This window comes from Talpa occidentalis, unplaced genomic scaffold (genome assembly GCF_014898055.3).
Source record: "Talpa occidentalis isolate TD23 unplaced genomic scaffold, MPIMG_talOcc4v2.1, whole genome shotgun sequence".
In the NCBI taxonomy this organism is placed as follows: domain Eukaryota; kingdom Metazoa; phylum Chordata; class Mammalia; order Eulipotyphla; family Talpidae; genus Talpa; species Talpa occidentalis.
In genome coordinates, this window is record NW_026555331.1 from 34,888,361 (window position 1) to 34,912,428 (window position 24,068).

General features: G+C 39.3%; 1 protein-coding gene across 3 annotated transcripts; it reads right to left on the reverse strand.

The window, feature by feature from the left end:
- Positions 1-748: 748 nt before the first annotated feature.
- PLEKHF2 (pleckstrin homology and FYVE domain containing 2) lies at positions 749-19,442 on the reverse strand. 3 transcript variants are annotated; one of them, XM_037503897.1, is made up of 3 exons: positions 19,390-19,442; positions 3,289-3,434; positions 749-2,278 (listed from the first exon to the last, which is right to left on the reverse strand). In XM_037503897.1, exon 3 carries the CDS (start codon positions 2,264-2,266, stop codon positions 1,517-1,519), a length of 750 nt encoding a protein of 249 aa, XP_037359794.1. In that variant the 5' UTR covers positions 2,267-2,278; positions 3,289-3,434; positions 19,390-19,442; the 3' UTR covers positions 749-1,516. The 3 variants fall into 3 exon arrangements, with proteins under 3 accessions (XP_037359794.1, XP_054548074.1, XP_037359797.1); XM_054692099.1 differs by lacking the exon at positions 19,390-19,442 and adding an exon at positions 18,499-19,022; XM_037503900.1 differs by lacking the exon at positions 3,289-3,434.
- Between the last annotated feature and the right edge of the window lie 4,626 nt (positions 19,443-24,068).

Consider the following 24,068-nt stretch of genomic DNA (forward strand, 5'->3'; position numbering starts at 1 on the left):
GAGTAAATACATTGCCTCAACCAAACCAAAAAATCTGCAACAAGTTATTGAATCAAACCCCTAATGACATTTGCGATATATCCACATTTAAAGATTTTAAAACAGAAGAATTTAGAATTTAAAATAAACTTTAGAATGATTTTTCATATTTGAAAGATTGTAGTTATTTGCAGCATATAAATGGAGAGTAGTGCAAAATGCATCAAGTTTTATATGATAAATACACTTTCAACCTAATGGCTGCCTCAAAAGCAGAAAGTGAAAAATTACCACTTCTCAAAAGTAATCAAGAGTAACTCAATAAAGTTCACAATTTAGAAAAATCAATTGCTACTCTATTTCCAAAAATTGCAAAATGCAGAACAGATTAAACATACAGTTGTTTTACAAAAATAGAAATATTGCTTGGGACGTTACGCAACTTTTATAAAATATAACACTTTGTAAATTCAAGATAGTATCACACTGAAATAGACAATACTTCCAGAGATATGAATTCTAGCAAAACTTAACTAGTCAAACTGGCTTGTGTTAACCATTCTTCCACATTATTTCCTGCAAATCTTCAGCCCAAATAGATATGTGCTCCATCATGGGTTGTTTTTTTAATTACTCATTTAATTTGAAGGGTTTTGTAAGATTTCTCAATCTAGAAATAACATTAAAGCAGATAAACTTATACCTACAAATGTCTTACCAAAAATTAGAAACTAATAATTTTATATTTGATAAACTTCAAATCAAATGTCTAAGAATGACACCTTATTAATTTAAAATATATACTTGACAATTATAATTTGGTACCTACAAAATGTAAAAATATAATCACAGCTATTTTATGGAAAAATATTCATATAGAATGAAGAATCTCTAAATTTAATTATTTGTAGCTGTCAGATGAGGAGTATTTTCTAATTACACCCATTCATAAACACTCATCACCTCAGAGAGCACCAGTGTATTATTAAAACAAGTGAAAAAGTGAGAAGGCAGGGGACCATTTTACAAAACAGTGCTAATATAAGGCACCACTTGGTATACAAAAAAGCCAAAGTATTTCCAAATTTTGTATTTTTTTTTTACTGGTGTCTTACCCTTTGGAGAGGATGGTCAGGAAAATGCTAATAATTTTACTAACTACATTTTACTTCTTTTTTCATCATTGTTTGCTTTTTGTTTTTCCACGTAACAGAACATATAACAATGAAGTACATGACTTGTTAACCTTCCAAAATATAATTTCCCCAATCTTCCAAAATATTATCTAGAATTAAACAAAAGAAACCAAAAATTTATCTGCTACATTTGCAAGTCTATCACTGGAGAAAATGGAGAGGCGGGAGAGAGGGGAGTGACAACAGGGCCTATTTTCTACAGAATATACTGAGGCACATAGGTTAAAAGTTTCTCAGGCAAATTCATGGCTAGAGCAAAACTGAGAGCTCAAAATTTTACATTCTCCCCAAAGCTGATTTCTCAAATAGTTACACCCAATTAAATATTTGAAAACATATCCTCAGTCACTGCTATCATCATCATCATCATCATCAGATACATCATTTAAAGGCGACTTCAGCGACTGGCTGTAAGAGTCTGACCGCGCAGGCTGGCATGTGGCCAGGTCTCCAGTAGAAAGCAGGTCGTAGCAGAAGTCACAAATCCGCACAGGCTTAGAGGACTGGTTGGGAAGAAGAAACCTCTTTTCAGAGCAGGGCCCACAGACAACAAAACCACATTTGCGGCAATGGTGGCGACGATTAACAGGTGTGAATTTTGCTTTCTGACAACGCATGCACACAGTTGCCTCAGAGTCAGGAACCCAGACAGCAGCATGTTCATTACTAGGTGTCTTCCCACTTTTGGAGAGTAAATCAGTAACACATTTATTGATGTGATTCATCCATTCTGACTTCTCTGTGGCAGTAGCAGCATAAACTGCAAAGGATTTGGTTGGTGTCTTAATAAGCCATCCATTCCTCAAGTCTCCCTCATCTTTGATGGAATCAATAGTGACATTTTCCAAGGGAATAATATGTTGTTTATTGTATTTTTTCTTCTGGATGACAATATTACCATATACAAGAATATCATTAAATAAGAAAAACTGCCTTGCTTTGGGCTTTTTCCTACACAATTTAGTCAATACTCCTTCTCCAATAAGAACCCGTCCAGGTATAGTCAAGGGTTGACCAGCTGCTCCAAAACAATTTTCCACTATATTTATGCGCCTAGTATTTGCTTCACTGTTTGCCAAGCGATCCACCATCTTTTGTTAAGCCTTAAAAAAAAAAAGAAAAAGAAAATGAAATTAGCATACAGAAATTACAACTTCATATTAAATTATAAAAATCTAAGTTAAATGTCACAAAGCATAATTTTTATCCAGTAACAAAATGCTCCCAAATTGCTTCCCTCTAAGATAATCACTAAGCCCACCAAAAGAGCTAGTATCTCCCAAGTTTCATAATCATAGAAAAACATTTATTAACCATGTTCATATAGTACCACACAATTAGGCATGCATGAAAGTATAAATTTCTTGGGCCTCCCCTGGTGGCACAGCGGTTGAGCGCTGAGCTGCGAGGTTGCCTGCAGCCTCTGCAGCGCCGGTTTGATCCCCAACTGCCGGTGAGGGTCCCACATGGCGCGGCAGACCTCTCCTGTCTCGCCTGCTGCTCCCCTCAGCAATGTGTTTCATCGGTCTGCCTGTTCTGTTCCCTGCTCTGGCTCTGGTGAATTCTCTCACCCTCCCGTGCTTCTAACTGTACCCAGTGCTTGTATGAATAAATAAATCTTTAAAAAAATAAATAAAAGTATAAATTTCTTACAGACATAAAAAACAATTGGACAATGAATAAGTCATCTCTGAAAAATAATAAACCCAGTTCCATGAAATTCAGTCTCAGAGGGATTCTGAACAAGAAGATCACATATGACATAAACTAAGAGAGATAACTGTTATCTTTTCAGTAAGCTAATGCCATTGAGCTAAAGCCTTATTTCTCACCTGGCTTATCAGAACTGTTTCCATCATATCTCTTTGACCCCTAAATCAATTTTCAGGTAATGCTCTCTCAAATGCAAATGTGACCATGCTATTATTCAAAATGATTCCCCTAAATTTATAAAATGTAGACTCTTTGGCATGGCATTTAAGGGTCTTCATTATGTTTCTTCCTTATTTTCCCAGACTCACCATAAATTACTCCTCACCTCAAATTTTATGTTCTTAGAATATCTTACTATTTGTAATCCATTTCATCTAAACATGTCTCCTCTCTTACTCACCTTTCAAGACTCAGTCCTCATACTCCAGGAAGCCTTACTTACATTCTATCAGACTAAAAACCTTCCTCTGTGTTCTTCATATTCCATGTACCTTTTAGCTTCACTCTTACAGAGTGAAATCTGTCTCCTCCAGTCTGCAGTGCAACCTAAAAAGCAGAGACCACCTGATAACTACCACTGAAACTATGCCATGAGGCATAGCAAAAGTGCTCAAAAATGTCAAGAACATAACTTTGATAATGTGCAAAAACCGGTACTAAGTGATCATAGATTTTTATCTCTAGATCCAATATTCACTTCACTTCTGTGCACTGGCAGCTCAAGCAACTAATGAGCACCTGGTATGCATTACCATTTCACATTCACTACTATATTACCTACTCAAAGCAACCTTAAGATATATAAAATTAGATCCATTTTAGGAAAATAAACAGATATAAAGTTGTTAAGTATGCTGCCCACGATGGCCACAGTGGCCTTAAGGCTCCACTAACTCTACAAGAACTAAAACAACTGTTAATTTCTGGACTTTTGTTGCAAATCCTGAAACTACTGAAGAAAGATAAAAGAATGCTAACTTGAGCAAATATACTCAAAGGATAGGTCACCATAATTTATCAAGCCAGTCCCCTGTACTATTTCACTGTCTGAGATTTGCAATACATTGTTGATTAGAATTTGGCTAGAACAGCTTGCAAAGTATGACAGTGACCATGTAAGAAATACATTTCATACCACAAGATCATATATACACATAGTCATACAATTCTTCCTACCATAGACATTATTTCCTATTATCTTCACTTACTTTAATGATAGTTGCAGGCCACCTGAAGAATTTCACTAATAGACTATAACCTCAGCCCCTTTCATTATCCCTGTTGATCCCCAAATCTTTTATGTGTGTGTCTGACAAGAAAGAGAGGGAAGCAGCAAGCTAAAAAAACCCAAGAATACACAAATGGCCTATACACACCCCAGGGAGACTGAGGGGGTAGGGGCAGAGGTAAGGAGGAGAGACAAAGGAGAAGGGGTAAAATTATAAAAAAAAAAAAAAAAAAAAACACCACACATCAACGTACCACACTTGGCTGAGTTACTGCTAGAAATATCCCAAAGCAAGCTTCTTTGGTAAACTGGATTAAGACATTACCCTTTGGATCAGGACCTCAACCCTCCCCAAAGTCCAAATTCAAATTTATCACCAACACACTGAAGTGTCCCAAACAGCAAGAAATCTCAAAGACTTCTGTGAGCATACTAGACTACAGGATTACTTAGTCAAGGACTGACTCCTTTGCTTATTTTACTCTTGGCCGGGAGGGGAGGGGGAAGCATAGGGGGAAAAAGCAGAAGATGATTTTAACATGTGGCCCAGTTGGTCTAAGTGGTCTACTTTTTTTAAGAATACCAGTGAATACAGGAAGAGCCAAGAAGAAATTTTCCCTATCTTCAGGCAACGACGTCTTCCTTAGGGCAGATTACAACAAGTAAAATTACTGGGACAAAAGACACAAATTGAATTGAAGGTTCTTGCTACCTTCCATAAAATCTCCATTCTGAAAAACACACCATCTTACGAAGCAGCACAATGAGTGGACCCACCCCATCTTACCTCACATACATAGCACTTTTCTTTAAAATGTTCAGCAAACAGGATAGATTTTAAAAGTGTTTTGTTCACTTCTCTTTCATTAATTCTATTTACTCATTCCACAACTAATTGTTGAATAGTTTCTAGATGCTGTGTATTATTCTTTTCAGAGCTTGGAGCTTTAGTGAACAAGAAAGACAGACACTAAACAAATAAGGTGATTCCAAAAGGTGAAGTGCAATGATGGATACTGGCAGTGTGAGAAAATAAAGGAAAAACTCATTGAGTGGCTCAAAAAAGCTATGGTGGGTGATATGTACAATGGGCTTTAAAAGATGAGGAGTCAGCAATGCAAAGGAACTAATACTATGGGGCAAAGATTCTAAGACAGGAAAGAATAGTACTTTTAAAGTTTTATTTCACATACTTAGTAAGCCAAGCATTTTCTAATGTGTTTATTAATCACCTGTATTTCTAAACTCATATTTAGGGGTTATTAATCTGTATGAATGTTGGGGTTTTTTTTTTTTTTAAGATTTATTTATTCATGCATACAAGAAACGGGGTACAGGCCAGATGTGCGGGAGGGTAAGAGGACTCACCAGAGACAGAGTAGAGAACAGAACAGGCAGACTGACTGAAATACACTGCTGAGGGGAGCAGTGGGAGAGGCAGGAGCGGTCTGCCCCACCCTACGGGATTCTCACCAGCCAGCCGGGATCGAAGCCGGGATCGAACCCGTGCTGCAGAGGCTATGGACAGCTTCACAGCGTTGCGCTCAACCACCTGTGCCACCAGGGGAGGCCCTAATCTGTATGAATGTTATACACATAAAGGCTACTAACCCATTTCCTTTTTATTTTTTTAATAAAGATTTGTTTATTTATGCAAACAAGAGCTGGGGTGCAGGCCAGAGGTGTCAGGGGTGAGAGGAATCACCGGAGAGAGTAAGGAACAGAACAGCCAGATCCACTGTAATACACTGCTGAGGGGAGCAGCGGGCAAGACAGGAGAGGTTTGCTGCACCATGTGGGTCACCTTCCTGTCTGGGGATCGAACTCGTGCTACAGTGACTACGACTAGCTTCATAGTGCTGCGACTCAACCCCCTGCACCACCGGGGAGGCCCCAACCCATTTATTTCTTTGCTATTTCTAGCATATTATTCTATACTTTTATTTATAGTATTTGACATGGACAATTTCTTAGTTCAACTTACAGATCTTTTCTTTGTGTTTTTTTTTTTAATTATTCATAAGCTTCTCTTATTTGGATACCATATGGACCTATTTATTACCTTTTATAACATGAATTTTCCATTTAATTCTTTTACCTGCAACTTATTCTGGCATAGGTCAAAATTTTTTTGAAATATTTGCATTCTAAAAGATCTAACTAATTGCTCCTGAAACACCAAATATTTTGTTACTTCAGGTCTCCTCACTTGTAAATGGGAATAATGCTAATATGTCAGGAAGAGGATTAAATGAGATAATTATAAAAATGTCCCATCAAGTAGTCAACAGGTGGTAACATTCACTAATGGAATAATCTAATGTAATGATTTATGTATTCTAAGATCTGCTTCTGAGTTGTCTGATTTAATCCATTGATTTTTTTTTTTAATTTTATTTATTTATACAAGCACGGGGTACAGACAGAAGCACGGGAGGGTGAGAGAATTCACCAGAGCCAGAGTGGGGAGCAGAGCAGGCAGAAGGACCAAAGTACACTGCTGAGGGGAGCAGCGGGCGGCAGGAGAGGTCTGCACGCCATGTGGGACCCTCCTCCGGTGGCCAGGGAGCAGCTGGGGATTGAACCGGCGCTGCAGAGGCTGCGGGCAGCTTCGCAACCCGGCGCTCAACCGCTGCGCCACCGGGGAGACCCTTGATTTGTTTTTTAACTCTTGTGTCAGTACCAATGCATTTGGCAGGTCTAGTTTAGACTATCTCTCATTATGTAACTTTCTCAAAAAAAGTTTTTACTCATCTCCCCATCTTTGTATCCAGACAAAATCTACTTATAACTGTGATACTCAACCTCAGCTGTACACAATTTTGTATTCCACATTTCTCTGGCACTGAAATTATCAAAAATAACATTCTTTGAATGCAACTACCTGTTCATAACTATGATGCATAAATCTACAATACTTTCATCTTATTTTTGAAATATTGTTTACTCATTGAGTTTGAGAAAACATCTAAAATTCATCTGAAGAATCAGTCTGAGATTTCACCCATGATTCACCACCATTATTAGTTTTAAGTGTTGCTGTTTCTTTGTACACATATTCTGACTTGTCCAGCAGTTCTGAAATGTCTTCCCTTGCCAATCTTTGTCTCTGCCATTAAAGATGGCAAATGAAAAAACCTAATTTCTCAAATATATTTAAAGAAAGCTTAAAACAAACAAAAAAATTAAGGACATCTCCAAACAGCTTTTGTATCATCTTGAAAAATGATGCAATACTTTGGGTAACCAATACTAAAGCTGAAAAGATGGTGCAACAATGTTGATTTATTTCATCATTGAATTATCCTTCTAGACAATAATATCATTTTTCTTCTTTTTCTTTTTCTTTTTTTTTAAAGATTTATTTATTTATACAAGAGTTGGGGTACAGGCCAGAGGCACAGGAGGGTGAAAGGATTCACCAGAGACAGAGTGGGGAGCAGAACAGGCAGACTGACTGAAACAGGATGCTGAGGGGAGCAGCAGGGCGAGACAGGAGAGGTCTGCCAAGCCATGCGGTGATCTCGCTGGCCAGCCCCGGAATTGAACCCGCGCTGCAGAGGCTGTGGACAGCTTCACAGCACTGCACTCAACCCACTGCTCCACCAGGGGAGGCCCATCATTTTTCTTTTTGACTAATTCCAAAGATAATTAAATAGAAAAATACTTTAAGATATAGGAAAAGCAACATTACTAAGATTCCTTACTATAACTTAATTTATGTTACACATGTCCAGTGAACCCATAGTAAGTTTCCTTTTTGTTTTTAAGATTTGGAAAATAAAAGCTGCCAAATATCACTACAAATAAATAGAACTGCTTCAAACTCAAAAACAAAAAATGTGGGCCTCCCTGGTGGCGCAGAGGTTAAAGTCTCAGCGCTATCAAAACTACTGCCAGCTACTGCAGCAAGAGTTCTATCCACAGCCAGGGAGCTAACCCATATGTGGGGCAGCAGATCTCTCCTGTCTTGCGCGCAGCTCCCCTCAGCAGTGTATTTCAGTAGATCCACCTGTTCTGCTCCCCATTCAGCCTCTGGTGAATTCTCTCACCTCTCCCACACCTCTGGCCTACACCCCAGTTCTTGTATGCATACATAAATAAAAATGAATCTTTAAAAAAAAAGTGACCAAAAGACTAATGATAAATATAAAAGTTTAAGAAATACTGACACCTAGCATCCCTCTACCAGATATTCTGATTTTATTATTCTGGCATATGTGGGGGATGACCTGGGCTGCCCAAGTAATTTTAAAGTGTAACTAAGGTTTAGAATCATTTTTCAATTGTAATAAATAAAACAGACAAAATCCACTAATGAAACAGACAAAATCCACTAAAATTTGGTGAAACTCATACTACACCTGTAAATTAATTTAGAACAAACACCTTAGAGTTTTGAGTCCTCCTATCCCAGGCGGCAGTATCTCTTCCCAACATATAGAATCTTTTATGGTCCAGATTTCTTCTCACAAGATTGTTATATTTCTTAAGTAGACTCTCAGGTACTTTATACTTTTTATTGCTGCTTTTGAGTTAATCTTCTTTTCCACATTATATGTTTTAATTCATTACTGGCAGGAAAAACTACTGCTGATAGGAAAATGATTGAAAAGTCTTTTTTTCCACATCCAATCACTGCACAAAACTCTATAAATTCCTATAATTTTCTAATTACTTCCTTTGCCTTCTTTTCCAACAAACTGCCAGTTCTAATTTATAGCCAAAAATTTTGTTGCAGTAAAAACTGCAACAAAAGCCCACTCCCAAAGCATCTCTTGAATTTTTATAAAGCCAGCTTTATACGACTTAAAAAAAAAAGTAAACAATCCAAAGTTTCAAGTTATCTCCTTCACAATTGTACACAAGAAACCACCTTGAATTATCCAGGCTTCACCTTATCCTTTTGGTAACACCTTGTTTCTAAAATAGTTATTTTCTTCAGGAGGATGTCTACCACCTGTTAAAAACGTAACAGTAGAAGAGGCAAAAACTCTTTCATAAAAGAGAAAGACTACTACTTGCAATTGTAAAGAGAGTGCAACCGTCACAGAATACTATAGCCCAGTTCATCTTACTGAAAATCAATACTACTTTTCTTATCCTTGCAGGTAAGTTTAAAATGAAAAGTCATCCAATTAATTTCTTACACATACCCATGACATCTAATATTAATGAGCTTCAGTATTCAACTATACATTATACTGGAAAAATCAATGAACTATGAATCAAAAGACCTGCATTCTAATCTCAGTTCAGACACTAATCAGAGATTTCACACAAATTACTTAATAGCTCTAAAAAAAGGAAAAGCAGCAGCAGCCATTGTCACTACTTTAAATAAAATAATTTGTAAAGCCCTTTCTGTCCTTAAAATATTGTGCTTTGGTAGAAAATGGATCATACTTCTGATTTATTGCAAGACTAGTATCAATCCAGATTTTTTTAATCTGTTTTACTGCTAAAAAACTGAGATTTTACAGAAAATGTAAAAGCAAAGGGAGACGCAACCAGGAAAGTAGGGAAAGAAGAGGTAAAACAAATACCAACAAACTGTCAAAGGTATATCCTCCCTGGGCAAGTTTAAGTAAAATAAGCAAATATTCTGACTGCCTACCATAATGCAAAGGGCAAGCAAATTCTTACTTTTAAAAATTCTATAAAGGAAACAGGTGTATTTCTTTTTTTTTTTTTTAAGATTTATTTATTTATTTATACAAGCACTGGGTACAGTCATAAGTGCGGGAGGGTGAGAGAATTCACCAGAGCCAGAGCAGGGAACAGAACAGGCAGACTGACAAAATACATTGCTGAGGGGAGCAGCGGGCGTGGCAGGAGAGGTCTGCGCCCCATGTGGGACCCTGGCCGCTGGACGGGGATCAAATTGGCACTACAGAGGCTACAGGCAGCTTCACAGCCCAGCACTCAACCACTGCACCACCAGGGTAGGCCCAACAGGTGTATTTCTTAGATGAGGAAAAAAGGGAAAATTTTCTATATTTTAATTTAAGCTCCTGTAAAGCTGGATTGAGAAGAACTGAAACTTACAAATTTTGAATCACATTTAGAGAGAGGCTAGAGTACTTCTTAAAAATCTCCCCAAGGCACCAAATATGCCTATTACTGAAAAGTAGTTTCTAAAATAATATTCTAGTCTTACCCAAGAAAGGGAAAAAAGAAAACTAACATTTAACTGAAGACCTATACATGTGGCTAGGCACATCCACATTTTACTATTTCATTTAATAGTTTCAATTTTGTTAAGTGATCATTACATCCATTTTTACAAAAAAGTAAACTGAGTCATGGACTAGTTAAGCAATTTTCCCATGAGTTCACAACTACTTTTGGTAAAAATGCATCTTCTTTCCAATATCCTTTGCTACCTTCAGAAACAAATATTCTAGAGATATTTCACTCATGTTGATCTTATGTGTTTAGGGAAAGCCAATGATAAAAAGAATTTAAAACATGATAATAGGCACAAAATAGGCTCAAAATAATTCTTTCTATACTAAAAGGAAGCGAGAAGTAAAGGTATGACTAATTAAGAGTGTCAGTAGAGGCAGTTTCAAATAGGTTAGATTTTTAGAAAAACTCACCATGGTACATAAAAACAACTAAGCCATAGTTGAAAATTTTAGAAAATTAACTTGGAAAACCAGACTGGGATTACAAAAGGTTTTTAGAGAGGTAAATGCAACAGTATGAATATGTACCTCAAGTTTCAAACAAGTCCTCAGTCTAGTTTTTAGCATTTAAATTATATCACACAAGGCAAGATTGACATTCTTAATACTCACATTAATATTCTTAATACTCACTACAGCTATGTGAGTAGCTCTATTCAAAAAACCAGTTTCCCTGGCCAACCAAATTAAATCCACACTCAACCTGGTATTCCAAGGTCTTCACAAGTCAAGCCCCCTGTCTGTTCCAGTCCATCTTTTTAGTTTCACCTCATTTTACATGTTCTTTTAAAGTATCACCAGAATATAATGAGCTTCTACCCCTACTCTTGAGATCAATGTGCCGTCCTTTCCTTGCTATTTTGAAATCTTGTCAATCCTTCAAGATGCAGTCATCACTTCAGTAACCTCAAAAATATTTGTCATCTTTAAATCTTCATACCATTTTATCTGTACCACTTACATGCTATTGTATTTTACAAAGATGCATGTATATGCATATTCCCAACAGATTTGGAGGCTCCTGAAAACAAATATATTATCCCTACAACTTTGTATTCCCAACAGCACCTACAAAATTGCCTGCATATACATGCTGTCAATGTGCACTGAGGTGAATATGACCAGCAATTGAAAGTGGCAGCTTCTCCACCTGGAGTTTTACAAAAATCAAAGACTTCATTTTTTGACAACTGTACTAATTTTCACAGAAAACAGGAACCACACCCTATACATCAATTGCTTCAGTAGACCCACAGATTTTAAATCTGCAAGCCAATGCTCTTTAACTATAGTATCTAATTATGAATTCTAAGTATTGAGATGGCAGATCCTGTTTTTTAAAAATCCCAATCTCATAATATATAAAAATGATGCATTCTTCTCTTGCCAAGAAGCACAGCTGTTTAGTAAGCAAATAAAAAATCATGCATATTTTCATCATCAACAAAATTGAGATAAAAAACTGCCTATCAAAAAGTATTTGTGCAGGAGCAGCTGTACAGTGCTGACAGCTGTAAAGAAATCATTGTATAATATTTGAAAAATAAAGCCCATGAAGCTCAACCAAAATACCACTGTGGCACTGGTTATCCTGACATATCCCCAACAAATTTTCTTTAGTATTTTCAAAGCAGTTGCAATCCCTTAACTACATCAAGGCTTTATGCTTTGTGTTAGAGGAAAAACAGAATGAATTCGGAAATGAGACAAGTACCACAAGGTTTTAATACAAAGCAAAGTAAGTACTAGAATAAAATATCTTAAAAGTGGTAAAGCAAAAAAGGAAAAAAAAATGAAGGCACAATTTGGAGAATAAAGAATCTAAATACTGAAGCCATTTGTGAAAAAATAAGAGGAACTCCAAAAGGCAAAAAATTACAAGGCACCATGCTCTGCAAGTAAAAACGTGGGTTTTTGTTTTTTGGGTTTTTTTTTGGTAAAAAGGGACACACGTACAATTCGATCAGAGGCTGGAGAAGCTGGAGGTAGCTATTTGGTAGAAAAACAGGAGAGAGAAAAGACACAATCATGTTGGTTCCAAAGAGTTCTTTCTGAAACTTTTCGAAGGAGTGGCCTGATTTCATCTAAATTTTGCTAAGATAAGCCTGGAAAACAACAGAAGATAAACTGAAAAGGGAGGTGAAAGCAGGGTCCATCTGAAAAATTATTACAAAGGTATAGAGGGTAAAGTTGATATTCTGAAGTCTGTACAGGAATAGAAAGAACAGGGTCAGATTCAAGATTGCCATGACTAACTCACTGGATGAGTAAAGCTGAAATTAAATCCTCAGGTTTTTAATCTAAGCAATATAGAAACCAGTAAGACAGATAATAATTTTCAATGAATGTCAAGTAACATTTATTGACCATTTACTCTGTACAAAGTAGCATAAAAAAGGCAGAAATGCTCAAAACTTAACAATCTTTGTGAAGGAGAAAGACAGTTTTTTCCCCAAAATTTATATACACAGGTATATATGATTTGTTACTATACATCAGGATGTGTTTCTATAAGAAAAAGGATGACAGGAGTAACAGGTAAGGAAAAAAAACAAGGTGCTGGTACACATGTAACGTGCTATGGTTAACCCAAATCTGCACTTAAACTCTAAAGGAACTAAGTTGAGAAACAAACTAATTTTTTTTTTAATTAAAAAAAAATGAGGCGTGATGAAGCCTAGGGCTAAAATGTTTACTTGGGAGGTAATTTTTACCAGGGGGAATTCATAGAAACAACTCAGAAAAGACAAGAGGTTCAAGCTAGGCCTTAAAGCAAAAGGGGCAGGTTAAATTATTTGGGGGAAGAGGGGGAGAAAAGGGGGTTGACAGTGTGCAAATATATTCCCCAGAGAGGAAATAGCTGAATCCAAGCTGGAGGAAACAGGGCCATGAGAAAGCACAGTGGTAGAACAGACACACGGTAAGACAGGGAAGAGCCAAACTGCAAAGGAAAGTAAGCATCGTACTGAATAGTTTAGACTTATATAGGCGAGAAGATGAGGGTTTTTAAGTAGGAAAATAATAAACAGTATAAAGAATAAGTGCATAGGGTGGACTGTAGACTACTAAAAAAGCAAAGATAAAGCAAAGTGAAGTCTCTTTAAGTGAAAGGTAACAAAAGTCCAAGCCACAATAATTGACAGTAGAAATAAAAAGGGAAAATGGAAGCAAGAGAGTTTACTGAAGTACAACAAACAGGATTTCGGAATGAACTGAATATGTGGAAGGAAAGTGAGTGTAAGATGACTTCTTAGGTTTAAGCACAAGCAATTAGGCAGTCCTGGTTCAGGAGGGAGAAGGAAATCTTGAAGTACGTCTAAGGTAGCCACATGACTAACATCTTTCACACAAACAGAAATGCTGGAATCACCAGGGTGCTCTACGACAAACAGATTTAGTAGTCATCCACAAACAGATGCTGGCTGGTGCTGTGGAAGACTGGAGGAGACCTTTGGGGGTTTCCCCGGTGGCCCAGCGGGTTGAGCACAGCGCTGTGAAGCTGTCCGCAGCCTCTGCAGCACGGGTTCGATTCCCGGCCAGCCTGGGAGAGTCCCACATGGTGCGGCAGACCTCTCCTGTCTCGCCCCGGCTGCTCCCCTCAGCAGTGTTTTTGGTCATCTGCCTGTTCTGTTCCCCACTCAGTCTCTGGGTGAATCCTCTCACCCTCCCACATCTCTGGTCTGTACTCCAGTTTTTGCATAAATAAATAAATCTTAAAAAAAAAAAAAAGACTAACCTTTGGGCATCACCTAATTTATACAGCAGGAGAGAAGAAAGAAGGGGAGACAGGAGGACACAAAGCATCTTTTCAACATGTTTTCATATGTTTCATAAGTCTCAGAGACTAAATGATTTTAGGTCACAATAAGCAGTGAAACACATGGTAAAATTTAAGGACTAATGGTAAGTATAATAAAATATTTCAGAGGGCCCCCCTGGTGGCGCAAGGGGTTAAGCATCAGCACTATGGCGTGATCAGCAGCAGGTGACCCACATGACACAGCAGACCTCTCCTGTATCGCCCGCGCTGCTCCCCTCAGCAGTGTACTTTGGTCAATCTGCCTGTTCTGTTCCCCACTGTCTCTGGTAAATCCTCTCAGCCCCGCACCTCTGGCCTGCACCCCAGGTCTTGGATGCATAAATAAATAAATTAAAAAATTAAAAAAATAAAATATTTCAGAAGCACTGATATTTGACCCTGGAAATTTTAACCACAGAAATTATCCCAAGGGGCAGGAGAAAATTCACTGTATATAAAAAAGTTTTCCCTGTGCATTAGCTTTAATAGTGAAAACCAAAACCTAAATTTCTAGCCACAGAGAGGAATGGTTAAATACAACATTAAAAAGCCAAATGTCATAAAAGAAACAAAATTTTACCACATAAATTTTCAACTTCAACACTGAGAAGAAAAAAGGATCAAAGAAAAATGTTTGCAAGAGAAAAGAGTGACCATATTTAATATACAAAGGGTTCCTAGAATAACAAAATACTCCAAAAAAGGGAAAACATACAAATGGTGATTCTAAAAAATAAGTGAAAATGACCAGTAAATAGAAGTGTTGGCTTTCAAGGATAATCAAAGAAACAGAAATTAATTAAAATGATGTATTATTCAGCACTCTAAGATGTGGGGGGAAATGGACATTCATAGTCTTGAAACTATATACTTGAATAATTTTTCTAAAATGCCATTTTGGCAATTGAAGGTTTACACACCATATACACAAAAAAATAAAACAGCTCTCATGAAGAAGTTCACGGAGGCTTTGTCTATAATGTTGAAAATCCAAAAACAACTTAAATATTCAACAATAGAAGACAGGTTAAATAAATTATGGAATACCCACATAATGGATTTTTAGACAGCTTGAGAGAACACAGATTAATATTTAATGTGGAAATTTGTTAAATGAGGCAGTTTATTAAATAGGTTTCTGGCTGTATCTAAGTACTACTATTTTGATTCTGCCTGATCATTTTATTATAAACATATAATCTCTCATCTACAAAGAGAAAAGCTAATTTTTAATTGTTACAAAATGCAAACAATCCACAGAAAAATATTACTGTAATAACTAAACACGGTTATAGGTACAATTAATAAAAATATGAACAAAGGATATAAAAATCTTACTTCACCCAACTATTATTTAAATGAAGCAAGTATAAAAAAATTAAATTGTTTCATTTATGAAAACTGAAGAAAAAAGTTGAAAAACGATGCGAAGAAGAAAACAAAATTCACATCATAAAATCTTAATCACTTTAGAAAGAAGTTTATCTGCTAAGAGTCAAGTGTTTCAAGACTCGGATAAGCAATGTGAGAGTGAAGAAGCAATAAAAAAAATGAGTCACTTCGGGTGAGAAAAAGATTAAAAAGCAACTAGTACACGGACAGCTGGTAAACAAATATTTAAAAGTCACCACAGCTGCAATTTTTTTCAGGAGTGCTGGGCAGAAGTACAAAAAGTAAACAGTAATTTTTACAAGTTGGAAATTGACAAGTTATCATACAACAAAGGTCAAGGAGAAGAGGGGCTAGGCTCTGGGTGTGAGTTCATAGTTAGAACATGAAGTACAGAGTTCAGGGTTGAAAAGGAAGAAAATGAACAGCCTGGGAGGAACTGGAGGTGACAATGAGGACCAAAGCCTGGTTCATCAGGTATGATGGGAAACAGAAAGACAGGTCCTTCAATCACCATCTCTTAAGCACAGAGTTTAAGAGTTAGAGAATTCTGAATGGCAAGGTAAAATAACACAGTCATCCTTACCGGCTGTCAAATGAGTGCTGACGGTGACTGGACTTAGTGAACTCCAAATGTGGTCCAAAGTGAATGTAACGGTTACCCTAACCTCTATGCTTTCTTCAGCTACAAATGCATCCTTTCAAGCTTGAGAGTGATGTGGCAGGCACTGAGCTTCTCTGTACTTTATTTAACCACAAAATGAAGAGAATAAGATGATGGAAGATTGAATTAAATCAATAGTTCTCAATCCTGATGGCCTATTTTCAAAAAAGAAAACAGGAAAACTATCTGTGCCTTGATCCCAAAGTCAGAAAGTGATTTATTTGTTCTAGATGTTAGTACTTCCAAGGAGCTTCAGGCTTCAGTATTTCAAGAAGTTTCTCAGGGAATTCTAGTGTGTAGCCAAGAATGAGAGTCCATATATTTCTAAAGGTCACTTCTCTTTTGGAATTTTAAATTCTGTAATTCCATATAATTTACTGTCACTCTGACAGTGAAATTAATGAATATCATGCACCAGGTACTTCCACAAACATCTTAGTAAATACAACAGGATGAAGCAAATATTTCTGTGTCCATTTTACATATCAGCCCAGTGACACAGAGAAGTGAAGCAAGTTGTTCAAGAATCAGAAGTTAATAAACAGCAGAGCTAGGATTCAGGATTTGTTTTTGTCCACCTTATATCAACTTGCTTTCTCTAACATAGCAACTACTTGAATGCCTCTATTTTCTCCCCAAGACCTCCCAAATTGAGCACACCAGTTTGTGGTTTATGGACTGACATAAGAGAAATTTACATTATGGGTAGGAGTAGGGAATCAACCCCAAATTCAACAGTAGTTTCATTACAGAACACCTTCACCTGAAGAGGTTTTGCAACTTAAATTAGCACTCTGAAAGCATATCTATTAAGCATATTTTATTCAGTTAATCCAACACACACACTGCATTAAGCATGAAGCTAGTATACTAAGCTGGTTCTCAAAGATAAACTTATCAGTAGAAAAGCAATTTTTATAAGCTATTCATTAAGCAAGGCAAAAAAAATTCTAACACAATTCTGACAAAACAATAATAGAGAAGTGAGATTTGCTCTATCAAAGAGTTTAAATGTGTAAATATGACCTTCAAAAGGTTCAGGGATTAATTCTATTTCCATCCAGTACAAATAAATTCAACTGCATTTTAATATTACGAGCATTACCCTTTTTGCTGACCTACAACTTCTTTATTGATTACACTTTAGTCCATTATCTACTTGAAAATTTCATAAAGGTTCAAATTCTGTATCCCCAGGCCAAAATTTACTGTTGCCAAAGTAAATTACCACCACCACCACTACCACCTCCCGAAAAAGGGATTAGAGAAGATTTAACCACTACGCTCATGGAAATTACAATTTAATAGGACATTCATTAAATATATTTACAAAGAACATACCTGTACTCATCCATTCAAACCTTTCCTGAGCATCTGCTATGTTCCTGCCTGGCACACTAAGGACAGAGAGGCATAAGAGTCTGTGATAGGGTGCCTGTTGTCAAGGGTGCCATGGGATAAGTGAATTGCTCTTGGGGCCAAAATGAGGGTAAGAACAGGGCAGGAAAGGCTTTACAGAGCACAGGTTTGAATATTTTTAAAAAGAAAAACTTCAGCATAAGCACCCTTTTAAATCAACTCTCTAGGAAGTAAGTACTCAGGAACTAAATTAAAATCTGAAAGAGCACCAAAAACAGAGGCAGCAAAGTGGACGGAGAATGCTCCACAGGAATGTTCTATATCCTTTGAAACTATGCTAAAGGAAAAATGAGAAGGCTTCCAAGTCCCAAAAGCTCACTTAAAAACTTAAAAGATTTGTGAAGTTAGTTAAGTCCCCTCATTTCTGGATAACTCTTAATCCAGAAAGACAAACATGTATAATGAATGGCATCTGACAAGAAAGTAACACAAAAAAAGTATTTCTTTTTAAAAATCTATGGAAATTATCAAATCCCAGCAAACATTTTTTACCTATAGATGAAAAAGAGAAATTCTCCAAGACATGTTTTAGGGGTTCTCTTCTCTGTGACCGAGTCCTTTCAGTTCATTTAACAGAACTTTAAAGCTACGATGCTATTAATTAAATTACTTTATGTTAATTTACTGCGGTAATTCAAGCTGAATCTGTTTTGATGAGTCGGTCAGGAAACGTTTTTGGTTTTTAGGGGATTACACGGGCTTTCCAAGTCAGTAACTTAACACCATTCACCTCTAATGCTATCAGGACCCGAAGAGATTAAAAATAGAAGCCTTCGTTAATACTGAATTAACCTGGGGACCCCGGGAGCTACCAGGGTATAAAAGAAAAAAGTAAATGTTCTAAACATGTCAGGCATGCACCTTTTAGAAACCAAAGAGAGGGGGGGAAAAAAAACTTGGCAATGTCAAGAACACTTCACCTTCTTCTTAAGAGAACAGCACATGCCTCAAAAGTCTCCCAGTCAACGTTCTTGTCTAAATCTTTCTTTAATGAGTCTCTTCAGCACCGCACTAAAACACAACAAAGGGAGTATCTGTCAACTTACACACGGTGTGAGTCCATGCATGACAGAGGACAGCTCAGTGGCCGGTGTCCTCACTACTCCCTCATTTCCACCAAAAACACACGCTCCTGCAAGGCACGCAGCACACACGAGCGTGCTCAAGCCCCGGGAGTCGCGGTTTCCTGGCCCTCAGTAACACTTTTCAAAGAAGAAATAAACTCGGCAACAGCCCATACAACTTTCAACGAGTCCAAATAACCCATGTTTCCCGGAACCAATCTACGGAGTCATTTTTTTTTGCCCCAAATCACATAAAAACACACTGTGCGAGTGACCCTATCCCCATGCCTCGCCCCTGCAAACTTTGGGGCTCGAAAGATGTTGGGGTCCTCAGAAGCCCTCGGTCACGCCGGGGACCTCAGTCCTCACGCCCCACAACTTCTCGCCCGACCTCGGGGCTCCCTCCTCGGCTCCGCCCGGCCCCCGCCCCGCGGCCCCCGGCACCGGACACGCGCCGGCGCGGCCCCTCCGGGCGGCCCCCGAGCCCGCCGGGCGGCGTCCAGCGGGCGGGCGCGGCGGGCCCCCGACCTCCGGCGCCCGCGGGCCGGCCCCCGCGCGAGGGGAGCGGCTCGGGAGCGCCCCGTTTCTCACAGACCCCAACATGGCGTCGGCCGCGGCCGCCGCGACGACAACACCTCCCCGCGCGGCTGACGGCTCGGGGACGGCGGAGGGGAGCGCCGGAAAGTTTCGCTTCTTCAGTCCCGGCCCGCCGGGGGCCGGCGGGAGCCCCAGCCCGGCTTCACCTACCCTGCCGGGCGCGGGCGGCGTCGCCGGCGAAGGTCCGACTCCTCGTCGCGGGCGCCGGGCGCGGACTCTGCCCGCTCCCCCGCCCCGGCCTCTCAGGGCGCGTCGGGCCAGCGGCCCCGCGGCCGGCGCGATCCGGACGCCGAGGGCAGGCGGGCGGGCGGCGGCGCGGCCGCTCGCAGGTGACTCGCGGACCCCGCCAGGGAACCCCACAACTGCCGCCCGGGCTGGCCTCTTCCCAGCGCGCGCACGAGCGCGCCGCCGCCCACAGCCAGGCGCGCGCGCGCGGGCACGAGCACACCCACCACGCGCGCTCCCAGCCCTTTCTTGCCGCTCCGCTCGCCCCGCCGGAGCCGCCCCGCGCGACGCGCTCGGGGTGGGGCGGGGGCGGGGCCACCGCGGAAGCCACGCCCCCGCCTGCCGCGGGGCGCTGGGTAGGTTGCTTGGTGCACGTGGGACTCCTTATTTGACTGGCCTGCTTTGGGGCAAGCCCTGGTACAGGAGTGTTCATCTTTTTACCAAGTTTTTAGGGGAACTGGTAGAATGGAAGATTGTGCCTCCATCGTCCCCACCACTGATCTAGCTTTCTCAAAAAAATTCAAGAAATTTGTGCAGCCAGCAAAGAAGGGCTCTGAATTTAGAAGCCCCGAGTGGCCTAGGCAGGTATTTTTTTTGCTACCCTCAGCGCAGCTCTTCCGCCCGCCACATCTTTCGTTTGCTTTCCCAAAATCCTCACCTCTTGAAACCCAAGGAACTGAGGCTACACCACGTAACACCCCTTGCCCCAACTCCCTCGTCCTCTGCATAGTCCTTTCTTTCGAGTGCGTGCCTTTATTCCCAGCCTTAAAACTCTGGTTCTTCCACAACTTTTATCTGACACCACAAAACCTCTTCTACCTGCCTTGCCTGCTGGAAACTAATGATAGCATGTAAGGTTAAAGCTGCGCTTCATTTATACCACAGCAACTGTTTGCTAAGCACACTGGTGGAGAACAAGCAAAGATGTCTAAGATAAACAAGGAGTGGAAGAGGTGGAAACGACGATCCATTATTTCAGGAATCTTCGCCTTTGTTTTTGAGTGAAAGCCACCACCAACCCAACAGCACGTTGTTGAGCACAGAGGAAAAGAGAGCAGGTTCTGACCTCTTTCTTTGCACCTGCTTGGGATTTTGCCCTCTTCAGGTCTTTGGCCTCCCATTCTCCCCTATTTCACTGTCCCAGAAAACAAAATTTTATTTTTTTAATTTATTTTATTTATGCATAGAAGAGCTAGGGTGCAGGCCAAAGGTGGGAGTGGGGTGAGAGGACTCACCAGAGACAGAGTGGGAAGCAGAACAGGCAGATTGACTGAAACACACTGCTGAGGGGAGCAGCTGGGGAGACAGGAGAGGTCTGCTGCACAGTGTGGGTAGCTCCCTGGCTAGGTTCAAACTCATGCTTCAGTGGAACAGCCTACAGACCCTATAGTGCTCATACTTAACCCCTGAGCCACCAGAGAGGCCCAAAACAAAAAAAAAAATAAGTTAGTAGCTAGAACAGAGCAGATAAGGCTTAACTTTTTTTAGTGAGGAAATTTATAGGTTCACAATTAAGTAAACCTTTACTTACGCTAGCTGTAGTTGTCTCTGTAGACAAGTGCAAATGTCACCAGGAATCATTTCTTAGCAATCAACCTACCCCCCTCCTTCATTCAGTTTCATCTGCTTCATTCACCTGTGGAAAAAGGATGCAATTGATCGTCTCCAAAACTGAGACAAGGAATTGCTGCATCTGAATCTTTATCAAGGTTTCCTCTAGAGCATTAGTCTATCAAATATGTTTGATCATTCAACCATCAGTAAAAATGTTTGCAAATTCTCCCATTCCCATCCTACTTATTTAGCTTACCCTAACTCTCATCTTAGAAGCCAAAATGGACTCAAATCTTGATTTTACCACCAACTACCTGTTAGCTTTGGCAACATCTAAATACTGCCTTAGTTTCTTCATCTGTAAAATGAGGATAATAATAATATTCACCTACATGTCACTATGATAATTAAATGAGTTTTTATTTGTAAAATAGTTTTACATGTGTAAAGATATTTGTAAAACATAATGCCTGGCACATGGTAAATGCTATATAAGTATTGAATAAAATTTTTTTATATAATATATTTAAATTACATATAACATATATAATATATTGCTGGTATGCATATATATATATATACACACATCTATTATTTTCCCAATATGCTAGGTACGTTACAAAACACACACACCCCAGAGGGCCTCTCCAGTGGCGCAGTGGTTGAGCGCTGGGTTGCGAAGCTGCCCGCAGCCTCTGCAGCGACGGTTCGATCCCCGGCTGCTCCCGGCCACCGGAGGAGGGTCCCACATGGCGCGCAGACCTTACCTGCCGCCCGCTGCTCCCCTCAGCAGTGTACTTCAGTCCCTCTGCCTGCTCTGCTCCCCGCTCTGGCTCTGGTGAATTCTCTCACCCTCCCGCGCTTCTGACTGTACCCAGTGCTTGTATAAATAAATAAATAAATCTTTAAAAAAAACACACACACCCCAGAAATAATGATTTAAAACGTATGTATTTTCTTTCTGTACTCTATATTCTGTGCCCTCACTGCGCTGTCTGCACCCCAATTTGGAGACCATTGATTTAGAACTGTATTGACAAAAGAGGTAGCCACTTGCCACAGTTACTTAAATTAAAAATGCAGTTCCTCAGTCACACCAACCACATTGCAAGAGCTGAATAGCCACATGGCTACCCGACAGACATAAAGTACTTCCATCGTTGCAGATAGTTCTACTGGATGACACTTACAAAGCAGGGGGAGGAAAAAACAAAATAATAAGGGACTCAGGCAATAGAATTAACTCCTAACTCAGACCTATAACTGTGGTTTCCTGTTCAAATCAAGTGATAAGAGCTCTCTCTCTCAAATCAAGCCTCACATCTCCTTTGTAAAATGAAGATTAAAAAATAGGACCTACCTCAAGGACTGCTGAGCAGAAGAAATGAGATAAGGTCTGTAAAATCTCTGGCAAAGTGCCTAACACATAGAGGAACTTGAAATTTTTAGTTTAAATAACCCAATTCTATACATCTGAAAGGCCAAGATCTTGACTCTAAAGGGTAAATTTACCAAGGCTACATATTTAGGAAAAAACAAGTTTGGTTAACTTAATTGAAAGCAGAGCATTCAAGAGGAGATAGCAAATACCTGGATTTTAACTTCTCCTTGATTTCTTTGTGTCCCTCCTGAACCCCCCTCCCCCGACGCGTGCGTACACACATACACAGTGCAGAGGAGAATATAAAGAACTAACCACATCCCTAAATAGCAGCATTACACCCTTATTGCCTTGAAGCAGGAAGGCCTTGGAACCCATGGAAATAGAGTTCTATGATGTCGTAGAGGGCCTTATAGACAATAATTAGAAGATCATTTAAAAATTTTTCCCAATAAAACGACAGAAGTTTCCCTTAAAAAACATTGTTAGTAAGGGTCTCCCTGGTGGAGCAATGGGTTAAGACGCAACCTATGAAGCTGTCCACAGCCTCTGCAGCACGAGCTCAATCCCCGGCCTGCCAGGGAGCAACCCACATGGCGCAGCAGACCTCTCCTGTCTCACCTGCTGCTCCCCTTAGCAGCGTATGTCAGTAGATCTGCCTGTTCTGTTCCCCACTCTGTCTCTGGTGAATCCTCTCACCCCCTACACCTCTGGCCTGTACCGCAGATCTTGTATGCATCAATAAATCTTTAAAAATATATATTGTTAGTGAAATGTTCAGAGCATACAGGACTTTAGGACAGTGGAAACTTCTGTATGATATTATGATAGTGGATACATATCATTATACATTTGTCAAAATTCATAGAATGTACAATTCCTAGTGAACCCTCTGTACACTGTGGACTTTGGGTAACATCCATGTATCATTCTAGTTTCAACCATGTACCACTCTAGTGGAAGACCTTAATAGTGGGGGAGGCTGTCCATATGTGGGGGCAGGAGGTATATGAACTTTCTGTACTTTCTGCTCAATTTTGCTGTGAACCAAGAAGTGCTCTAAAAAATAAAAGCTATTCAAAAAGGAAAATATTATTGCAAATGTCTTTTGGAAAGATTGGAACTTAAGCATGGGGAGTTATTTGAGAAGCTCTTTGGCAGGCTTTTTAAATTCATTTCTTAAAAGATTTATTGTAAATCATATTTCTCAGACTGCTGCTCTTTTAGCACCCTGTCAAGCTATCTTACCTTAGAACCAAAAAATGACATTTAAATTTGAACAGAGAAGCTTATCCATATTTAAAAAATAAATTTTCTTGGCAAAAATTTGATCTTGGGAGTTTTAACATAGAAATCCAGTATACAAAAAAAATCCTGTGAATTTTCCTAACAATGGATAAAAAATTGATTGGGGATTTGCCTCACTGCAGACTAGGTTTCTGAATGTCTAATGTCATTTATTTGTCACATTGCAAACAGAGACATTAGTTATATGCTCAGCTCTGTCTTATCAGAAACAAAAGGCTTAACACCCTTAACACCTTTAATTCCAGGTAGATTAGTGAATTATTCATTCATATAAAATCTGTATATTTTTGCATAAAAAGAAATGAAATATACAACTTTATTAATTTTTTTATCTTTTGTAGGATTATGCATGATTCTTTTT

Bases quoted from the DNA above. Each gene is read 5' to 3' on its own strand.
- PLEKHF2 (XM_037503900.1), bottom strand. From the start codon at position 2,266: ATGGTGGATCGCTTGGCAAACAGTGAAGCAAATACTAGGCGCATAAAT.